This window comes from Cydia strobilella, chromosome 26, assembly GCF_947568885.1.
Source record: "Cydia strobilella chromosome 26, ilCydStro3.1, whole genome shotgun sequence".
NCBI classification, from domain to species: domain Eukaryota; kingdom Metazoa; phylum Arthropoda; class Insecta; order Lepidoptera; family Tortricidae; genus Cydia; species Cydia strobilella.
This window is the reverse complement of record NC_086066.1, coordinates 3,109,210-3,119,824: the sequence shown is the minus strand read 5'-3', so window position 1 is coordinate 3,119,824 and position 10,615 is coordinate 3,109,210. Positions and strand designations below refer to the sequence as shown.

At 41.1% G+C, this 10,615-nt stretch overlaps 1 protein-coding gene across 3 annotated transcripts in view; it reads right to left on the bottom strand.

Annotated features, from left to right (window-relative positions):
* Positions 1–2,192: 2,192 nt before the first annotated feature.
* Positions 2,193–10,615, bottom strand: part of LOC134753392 (segmentation protein cap'n'collar-like) — a 169,695-nt gene continuing 161,272 nt past the window's right edge. Inside the window, exons 18-22 of one of the 3 annotated variants that reach the window (XM_063689281.1) lie at positions 9,608–9,700; positions 8,682–8,812; positions 7,661–8,098; positions 6,310–6,409; positions 2,193–2,692 (exon numbers count right to left, since the gene is read on the bottom strand). In XM_063689281.1, coding sequence (XP_063545351.1) covers positions 2,634–2,692; positions 6,310–6,409; positions 7,661–8,098; positions 8,682–8,812; positions 9,608–9,700 — 821 coding nt within the window. In that variant the 3' untranslated portion in view covers positions 2,193–2,633. The remainder of the gene's footprint in view (positions 2,693–6,309; positions 6,410–7,660; positions 8,099–8,681; positions 8,813–9,607; positions 9,701–10,615) is intronic. The other 2 variants (XM_063689279.1, XM_063689280.1) reach the window with 2 other exon arrangements.

Here is a 10,615-nt window from a genome sequence, read left to right as displayed (position 1 = left end):
TCTCTAGAATAGGCAATCAGCTTGAACCTAAAAACCTGCGATCTAATTTGAAACTAAATAAAAATGGAATCTTTCTATCACATTTTTTTTTTCATTTACACGGTGATTAAAAAGCGTTGGTTAGCGATGCTTATACAAAGTTAACCTTACACGTAGTGAAAAATAAGTTTAATATATGGGGCATTTTCTATGAAAAGGGACCTTATTGTCGATGGCGCTTACGCCGCACAGCGTCGCGCGGCATTGTATTTATATCGGAGCATCGTTTATAATAGCGTAAGCGCCATCGACAATAAGGTCCCTTTTTATAGAAAATACCACATATGACGTTTATTTAATCAGAAACAAAATTGTAAATCAATACATAGATGTCACTATCGCATCTATATTAATTTGATTTGTTATTTCGCCTGTTTAAATATGGTACACAAATCAAATGGTAAATGACACATTACGAATTGTTTCATTTTCTAAAACATTGTTCACCTTTCTTAAAATACCTATCGGAATGAAGCATAGATTGACAAAAACACAACATTTATCAATCATTTGTGTTGTATTGTTATTTGATGTTCAACACAACTTCACTGGTTTTCCATTAAACAAAAAACTAATACAAGTTTTCAAATCTGTAATACCTAATATGCCAGTTCACTTTCTCATTCTAACATATTCTTTGAGAGTAAGAGGCATACTGACATTGTTAAAGTTATCTTCAGTTGTTCACGTTTACATATTATTTAGTGTCGGACACTAAATACTTAAAATTTCATTCAAGAAAAAACTTATCAAGAGATTTTTTTCACTTAACTTTTACAAGTGATTTATAAAAATCGTACATGAGACAATAGTACATTATTGTCGAGGCTCGGAAGTAGCTACTTGCTGGCTGAGGATTCGTTTTAAACGGACGACCTTGGGAGTCCGTTTAATTGAATCCGAAGCCAGCAAGTAGCCTTCCAGCCGAGTCATATATAGTGCTTTTCTCAAAAATGGCGCAATAAATGCAAATATAATAGAAATATTTTACAGAAGCAACATTGTTATGTACATATTTTCACAGAAAAAAGTAAAAAGATTTGCTTTGCCGCCGTTTTATTTTTTTAATTAAAAATGGAAGTGTATTTTTCTGCTGAAAATACGCCAACCTATTTGAGACACCTAAATAGTCGCGGTACCAACATTATAATAATAAGTACTGATCATCTGTTTGGCTGTTTAATGGACCTATGCCTTCATTTGATATGGCCACTTCAACTTTTAAAAAGTTTGAAACTCGACAAATAATGGAATTTGTATGCAACATTGCAGTCCCGAAATCGAGACTGCAATGTTTTTAACTTTTTAATTTTTTGACTGACCATAAACTATGCACTTCGCGACCTACTTTTTAACCGGCAACGTCGACTTTGCCGTCCATTTTTGAGAAAAATAATTAAATACATATTTTGTAGATCCCTTGATAACTGCTCTTCATTTTGGTTATGAATTCTGTTGTTCTTTATGTTTATACGAAAGTTAATACAAATTCAGTAGCCAACGTGACATTCAACCTTTTCGCTTAAATCGTAAGGTCGATATTTGAATAAGGTTGTTATTAATTATCTTCATATAATATTTTTTTCATTTATTGGCTATATTCAGATGTTAGTACTTTTGTTAAACTTATATCCAGATCCAGGTATAAAATAAAACTGTCAATTGGACAGTTTTTTCCAAACAGGACAGAAAAACGAAATATTGAGTAGAAAAGTAACTTTTATTGAGTCGTGTTCTTTCATCTCAATATTTCGTGTTTTTTTCCTATATTCCTTTTTGAGTATAATGACAGTACCACACGCGACTCGACAGACACACATTCTGTATATGTGTCGTTTTCAAGCAAAATGGTACGACCATGGAGACTATATAAAGGAGCCAAATCTCTATGTATGAAAAGTGTCCATCAAAATACAGTAATTAGGCGGCGCCACCATACACCGAAATACTACCAAAAACAACCTACGTAAATTGGTCGGGTTATTTGTTGGTTCATGTTATACTCATGTCCCAGACCCTAACTAGCGCCACCGGAGAGATTAGGAAGTATTATTTAAAGCTGAAAGCGGTCACTTTTGCAACAATTCTGCCATAAGAGATTGGCATCCTTTTCTATACCATCCATAGGTACGACATTGTCGCTTGTCATAAGGACGCTGTGACAGGTTTTTCGTATAAGGATACAAGCAATTTTCGTACTTATAATAATAAGCGACAATGTGGTACCTTTTGCTTGAAAACGTCACATAGTTGTTTGCTGGTTCAAATACAATGCGTCTTATATCTATGACTAACTACAGTTTGTTAGTTAATCAAAATATTTCATATTAATCCACTGGGAGTTAGCAGTAATAGTTTTTATCCTAATGTTTTAGGAAAGCGTTATTTAGTTCGCATGTATTTATTATATTTCATAATTTGGTACCTATAATGGTGACACGATACAAAATACGTATTTTTTTTACATTTTCGAATGCGTCAGTCATTATTTAACGCGAAACGTATGAACGCTGTTAACTCATTATGAACGTGTACGCGTAGCTGTTACGCGTATCAGTGTCTGTCCATCTGTCTGTCTGCTACCAGCTCAACTGTCACTCGTAGTGCTTCTTGCGGTCCATGTCGTCTTCCGAGGACCGGTTCATCGGATGGTCTGTGGACAAGGTATTTTGTTAGATACGGTACAAAAACTTACTTAGGACAGAGATAATTAAGAAAATATAGAGTGCTCACTCCATACATCAGTTTTGTTACCAAAAAGCCATCCTCCTCCTGCCATCCTCCATGCCATGCTCCATCATCAGCGTCCTGGCCATGATCGCAGACCGGCTGGATTGCCCATATATGAGTCACTGTGTAAGTGTTCATGTACGGGCTCCAGCAAGTAAATGATTGTACAGTCGCCATCATATATATCGGAGCGGCCAAGGTGCTCAAAAATATCTGAACAAGCACTCTAACGCCTTGACAATAGAGGCGTGCTCAGATATTTGTGAGCACCTTGGCCGCTCCGATATATCTGATGGTGACTGTACATATATAATTTAGTGTGTTAACGCCTCGTCTTTGTTCGGGCATCTTCGGGAGCCGTCGCCGACGCAATGCATGGTGCGGGGCGCGGGGCGGCGGGGCCGGCATCGGCCATTCTCTCAGCAATCTTGCGACGGACGGACGAGCCCGTCCGCTTACCGTGATATTATAACACCTCTGTATCACCAAGTTATATTATACGTGCATGTACTGGACTACGAGCGTCATTTAGCTCACCTCATCCACGACCCCAAGATCTTCTCGTCCACCCCTACATGCGTGGACAGTGTGATTTTTTTTTTAAATTTATGTAATTTAAAGTTTATTTATAACTACTACTACTATTTTCATTGTAATGTTTAATTTGTACCATTGTGGACCATTGTTGTCTGAAGCTAAATAAATGATTATGAATGATTACGATTATCAAAGAGGATATAATAAGACAGAGCGGTACTGTCATAATAAATTTTTGTAACCACTGTAAATTCACTGCCATCTATCGACATACTTTAAAACTAAAAATTAAGATTTATAAAAATACGATAAAATGTATTTAAACATGGATAAATGATTTTTTATTTGCATTAATTATTTTTATATGATTTTGACCCATGTTCTTTCACTGATATGCGTTAAAATTATAAATAACAAACGAAACCGTCAACGCCCTCTATACGAGAGTAGGCCAAAACTAGTGGCGCCACCTAATCGAGAATCAAATTTTCTCTATTTTCGAGGCACGTTTTTTCCTTAGACTGTATCCATCTATTACGGAGTTATATCTATCTTTGCGATTATGAAAAAGACTATTATTCTCGTAGTCTACATCTAGCGTTAAGTAGCGGAACTATCAGTACTGCTACTCGACACTAGATGTCACATGTGTCGCGACTGACGAAAATTGTATTGCTCAACAATTTATAACTAATATTATAAGCAGAAGGAGTCGAAAATAGAGTTCCGGTTAAACCGGTTATATTAGCTAAAAATCGTTGAGCACTTTCCGTTTGCATCGACATCTATTGTCGAGTAGCAGTACTGATAGTTCAAGCTTAATATCATCGTTCGTAGACGTTTCTGCTTGTTGAAAATTAATTTACAGTTACAGAAAATTATTTAGCACATCGTAACTGGTGAATTTACAATATGACTTGGAACTCCGGTCACAGGGCGGACACGCTATACATCAAAAATCACTTGCGTTTCATGTGTGAACGGCACGTCTGTACACGCGGCATGCGTCATAGTGTGAGTAAGTTGCTTAAAAATAGTACTGAGCGGCCGGCAAACGGCCGTCAATCTGGTGTCGCGGGGCGAGGTAATTCGAGTCGGGGCGGGGCGGTGCGTGGCCGTTCTGTATGATAATACTTTTACTTATTCTGTGCTCCGGTGGCCGTTAAAAGAAGTGTAACCTGTTACGGTAGATGTCGCTAGGGCCCCCTAGACCCATATGGTGGAAAGATTCGCTGGCTCATAACACCTATGTATCACCAAGTTATATTATACGTGCATGTATTGGACTACGAGCGTCATTTAGCTCACCTCATCTACGACCCCAAGATCTTCTCGTCGACCCCTACATGCGTGGACATAGTGTAATTTTTTTTAAATTTATGTAATTTTAAGTTTATTTTATAACCTATTTTAATTGTAATGTTTAATTTGTACCATTGTGGACCATTGTTGTCTGAAGCTAAATAAATGATTATGATTATGAAAAAGACTATTATTCTCGTAGTCTACATCTAGCGTTAAGTAGCGGAACTATCAGTACTGCTACTCGACACTAGATGTCACATGTGTCGCGACTGACGATAATTGTATTGCTCAACAATTTATAACTAATATTATAAGCAGAAGGAGTCGAAAATAGAGTTCTGGTTAAACCGGTTATATTAGCTAAAAATCGTTGAGCAGACTTTCCGTTTGCAGTGACATCTATTGTCGAGTAGCAGTACTGATAGTTCAAGCTTAATATCATCGTTCGTAGACGTTTCTGCTTGTTGAAAATTAATTTACAGTTACAGAAAATTATTTAGCACATCGTAACTGGTGAATTTACAATATGACTTGGAACTCCGGTCACAGGGCGGACACGCTACATCAAAAATCACTTGCGTTTCATGTGTGAACGGCACGTCTGTACACGCGGCATGCGTCATAGTGTGAGTAAGTTGCTTAAGGCGATTCCCTGAGCCAGAGAGCGAAAAATCTCCTTATATGATCATGTTTTCCTAAGAGGCGTTGATATTCGTAGACGTGGAAAAAATATATGTAGTTCTTGACTATATTATCTTTAATATCATAGCTTCCGATACACGAATTATGACACTTCGCTCGATACAATTAATTCCCAAAGTAACCTCTAACTCGGACTTTTAATCCAACTTTACTCGGTTATTTATTATGTGATACTATAAATAAAAAAAGAAGAAAAAACAATCTTAACTTAAATAATAATATCATAGCTTTCGAATTTCGATATTGTAGGGTAACGTTTTTAAAATAAATAAAAATCAACAAAATTCGATCAAAATTGACACCTGGCGCGCATGATCTTTCCCGTTCTTTCTTGCGAAATGTGACAGAGACAGCGGCAAACCGATGGAACGGCCTTAAAAATAGTACTGAGCGACCGGCAAACGGCCGTCAATTTGTTGTCGCGGGGCGAGGTAATTCGAGTCGGGGCGGGGCGGTGCGTGGCCGTTCTGTATGATAATACTATTACTTATTCTGTGCTCCGGTGGCCGTTAAAAGAAGTGTAACGCTGTTACGGTAGATGTCGCTAGGGCCCCCTAGACCCATATAGTGGAAAGATTCGCTGGCTCTAAACGAGGTATTGGTGGCTCAGTTGGCAGAGCGCTGGAGTATCCAGAGGCCGAGATTTCAAGTCTGATCCAAGGCAGTAATTTCTCAATTTTTAGATTTCCGTACCCAAAGGGTAAAAACGGGACCCTATTACTAAGACTCCGCTGTCTGTCTGGCTGTCCGTCTGTCACCAGGCTGTATCTCATTAACCGTGATAGCTAGACAGTTGAAATTTTCACAGATGATGTATTTATATTTCTGTTGCCGCTATAACAACAAATACTAAAAACAGAATAATATAAATATTTAAGTGGGGCTCCCATACAACAAACGTGATTTTTTTTGCCGTTTTTTGCGTAATAGTACGGAACCCTTCGTGCGCGAGTCCGACTCGCACTTGGCCGGTTTTGAAATTGATTGTATACTGACCGTGCTGCATCTTGGGCACTAGCACGACGTTCCCGTCGGCGGCCTGCTGCAGCGAGTACTGCGCCGAAGACAGCTGCCTGCCCTCAGCGTCGCGGAGATTCTGAAAGGAAACACCCATTATTTAGATGCTAGTGTGTTTCTGCTTAATACAAAATTAATCGTATACTCTGTTTAAAGCCGTTCCATCGGTTTGCCGCTGTCTTTGTCACATTTCGCAAGAAAGAACGGGAAAGAACATACGCGCCAAGTGTCAATTTTGTTCGAATTTTGCCGGTTTTTATTTATTTTAAAAACGTTACCTTACAACATCGAAATTCTAAAGCTATGAAATTACTATTTATGTTAAGATTGTTTTTTCTTCTTTTTTGTTTAAAGTATCACATAATAAATAGCCGAGTAAAGTAGGATTAAAAGTCCGAGTTAGAGGTTACTTTGGGAATTAATTGTATCGAGCGAAGTGTCATAATTCGTGTATCGGAAGCTATGTTGTTAAAGATAATATAGTCAAGAACTACATATATTTTTTCCACGTCTACGAATATCAACGCCTCTTAGAAAAACATGACCATATAAGGAGATTTTTCGCCTTCTGGCTCAGGGAACCGCCTTAATATGATTAAGGGTCAGTTGCATTGCACCAACTGTTTGTCATCGTTAATGAGTTCGCTAAATTTTATTGTATGGAAAGTGACGTTGATCAGTCTGTCAAGTGCGGATGGTGCAACTGGCACTTAGACTGCCTCTCAGTCGTGAGCGTATGATGGTCGCGCATGGTGCGCACCTCGTCGACCAGCGTGTGATCTGGTCCAGTTCGTATACTCACTTGGAACACGTGCCTGTAGAGCGCCGCGAAGCGTTCCTTCACGCGCTGCCTCTCAGCCGTGAGCGTATGATGGTCGCGCATGGTGCGCACCTCGTCGACCAGCGTGTGATCTGGTCCAGTTTGTATACTCACTTGGAACACGTGCCTGTAGAGCGCCGCGAAGCGTTCCTTCACGCGCTGCCTCTCAGCCGTGAGCGTATGATGGTCGCGCATGGTGCGCACCTCGTCGACCAGCGTGTGATCTGGTCCAGTTTGTATACTCACTTGGAACACGTGCCTGTAGAGCGTCGCGAAGCGTTCCTTCACGCGCTGCCTCTCAGCCGTGAGCGTATGATGGTCGCGCATGGTGCGCACCTCGTCGACCAGCGTGTGATCTGGTCCAGTTTGTATACTCACTTGGAACACGTGCCTGTAGAGCGCCGCGAAGCGTACCTTCACGCGCTGCCTCTCAGCCGTGAGCGTATGATGGTCGCGCATGGTGCGCACCTCGTCGACCAGCGTGTGATCTGGTCCAGTTTGTATACTCACTTGGAACACGTGCCTGTAGAGCGCCGCGAAGCGTTCCTTCACGCGCTGCCTCTCAGCCGTGAGCGTATGATGGTCGCGCTGCGTGCGCACCTCGTCGACCAGCGTGTGATCTGGTCCAGTTTGTATACTCACTTGGAACACGTGCCTGTAGAGCGCCGCGAAGCGTTCCTTCACGCGCTGCCTCTCAGCCGTGAGCGTATGATGGTCGCGCTGCGTGCGCACCTCGTCGACCAGCGTGTGATCTGGTCCAGTTTGTATACTCACTTGGAACACGTGCCTGTAGAGCGCCGCGAAGCGTTCCTTCACGCGCTGCCTCTCAGCCGTGAGCGTATGATGGTCGCGCTGCGTGCGCACCTTGCGGTCGCGCATGGTGCGCACCTCGTCAGCCAGCGACGTGATCTGGTCCAGTTTGCGCTTGCGGCAGTTTTGGGCAGCCACCTGTCGACAGATAGAAACTGTTTGGTCATTTGCTCAATAACTAAAAAAACCGGCCAAGTGCGAGTCGGACTCGTGCACCGAGGGTTCCGTACTTTTAGTATTTGTTGTTATAGCGGCAACAGAAATACATCATCAAAATTTCAACTGTCTAGCTATCACGGTTCATGAGATACAGCCTGGTGACATATAGACGGACAGAGGAGAACGGAATACCCCTAAAACCCTAAAAAACACAGTATTACAACGCCACCTAGCGAGTTAAATATGTCTAAGAAGCTCGACAGACAAGATATATTTAAAAAATATCCAGTTTATTCATTTGGGAGACGTACTCGTCGTCGTCGTACTGATAATTCCGCTACTTGACGCTAGATGTCGACAACGAAAATAATAGTCGTTATGGTAAACAAAACTGATGTATGGAGTGAGCACTCTGCCTACTTAATTCTCTTTGCCCTTACCTTATTTTTGCCTCGGCGTCGGATGTCACGTATAAGTGACAACTGCGCTTTGCTCAAGTCGTGTTTTGACAACCACTCGTTGAGTATGGTCTCATTTTGAGTTACGTCGCTATTTTTCTTACCTTATTTTTGCCTCGGCGTCGGATGTCACGTATAAGCGACAACTGCGCTTCGCTCAGGTCGTGTTTGGACAAGCGCTCGTTGAACTCGTCCATCGGCAGGTTGATTATGTCGTGAACCTCCATGGGGATGCCTGTGGGGAATATTTTAGGTTAGAAACTAGAAGCGAGATGACATATTTCATTACGAAGCCATAAAGCAATGTTATCGCTCGCAGACGTTTCTGCTTGATAACAATTAAGTAGTTTATATAATTTGTAAAGCAAGTTATTATTGAAAGTTAGTATACCGTCAATCGGGGTGAATAGGGATGGCTGGGGTGAATAGGGACAAAATTTAAAAGGTGATTTACCTGACAATTTCTTAAAAAATATTAACACTAATTGTATCATACAAAACCTACGATTATTTTAAAAATGAAAATGAAAAATTATTTATTTAGGTAAATATTTAGTTTTGACAATACAGTTAATGGAGGCTCCTAGTAAGTATAATATACCTGTGACAGGAGATCCCGCTCTTCCCCGACAACATTTTCAATCAAATAATGCAATTTGTGTGGGTATTTTTTAAGAAATTGACAGGTAAATCAAATTTTAAGTTTAGTCAGTATTTGTACGAGCGCCCGCCGGCCGCGAGTGGATGCGAGAGCGGGACGCAGCACACGAGGCGAGAAGAGCGCGGGCGATCGGCCACCGGTCAGGCGGCCAGTCGCCGAGTCCAGTCTGACGCACGCGCATGTCGCTCAGAGCCAATTTTTATATTTTCGTAACTTTAATTCAAATTGTGAACCTAGTAATAAAATCTGTCATGTATTGCTGGTGTTCTTATTGTCCGCCTGGAGTCTGGACAGTATTCACCCCAGCCAACCCTATTCGCCCCGGTTGAGGGTACCGTAGTGTATTGGTGTGAAGTATACCATACATACCGAGCGCCTTGGCGCGCTTCTCGTCGCGCGACAGGTGGCCGGCGCCGGCGCACGACCCGCCGTCCGACACGCTGCCGTCCGTCAGACGACGAACTGGAAACCAACACACATATTCAATATACAGTGTGGAAAAAATGGTTTACTAATGTATTGCCAAAAATCGTTTCCCAAAGTATTACTTCCCAAACTATTTTACGCAAATTATCATTTGGCAAAATTTCATTTCGCAAATTTTCATAATCCACTTTTTTTTTTTTTTTTTTTTATGACCCAGGGGGAATCCTTTATGGATCCCACTGGCCCGGGAGAGGCCTATTGGGTATGTCCGACTCCCACGGACTAAACCCCCTGGGGTGTTCCGCCGCGCGCTTTGTTGACGGGGTTTCGGGAACTCGATTGTAGACCTCCGATACTTCATAATCCAACCTAATCTAACCCAACCTAGTACGTCATTTTCATTTCGCAAGTATGGGGTTGGGAAATGAAATGGTTGCGAAGTAAAAAACTTGCTAAATTTCATTTGGGAAATTAAACTGATGCCATAAGTTTGTTGGGAAGTGAAATTTGGGGAAAAATATTTTGGCTAAACGGCGGTATCCCGGAAAAAAATAATGAGCCCTGGAGGGAAAGTGGCTTAAACATTCTTTTATTTTTGAAATTTTCACAGATGACAGGTTTGAAGGCCCTTTCCCTCCAGGGTCCATTAACTTTTTGCACACTGTATGGAGTATTAGGAGTAGGATACACACACAGGACCATCGTTTTAAAAACAATTTAAAAAAATCTACGTATAATTTTGTTTGTGTTCTTTTTTTCAGTAGTCTTTATTATTAGTCGCCTACAATTAGACTTGCTATGCTCGCATGATAAGAAACTTTTAAACAGAGTCCTTGAGCGAGTGAACCGAGGTCCATAAGTCTTAGGTAGTAGGTTCGTAAGATGACATAGGCATAGAGTTGACTGATAAAAGGTATGGTCGCTAAGTCAAAACTGTGACTTCATGGCAAG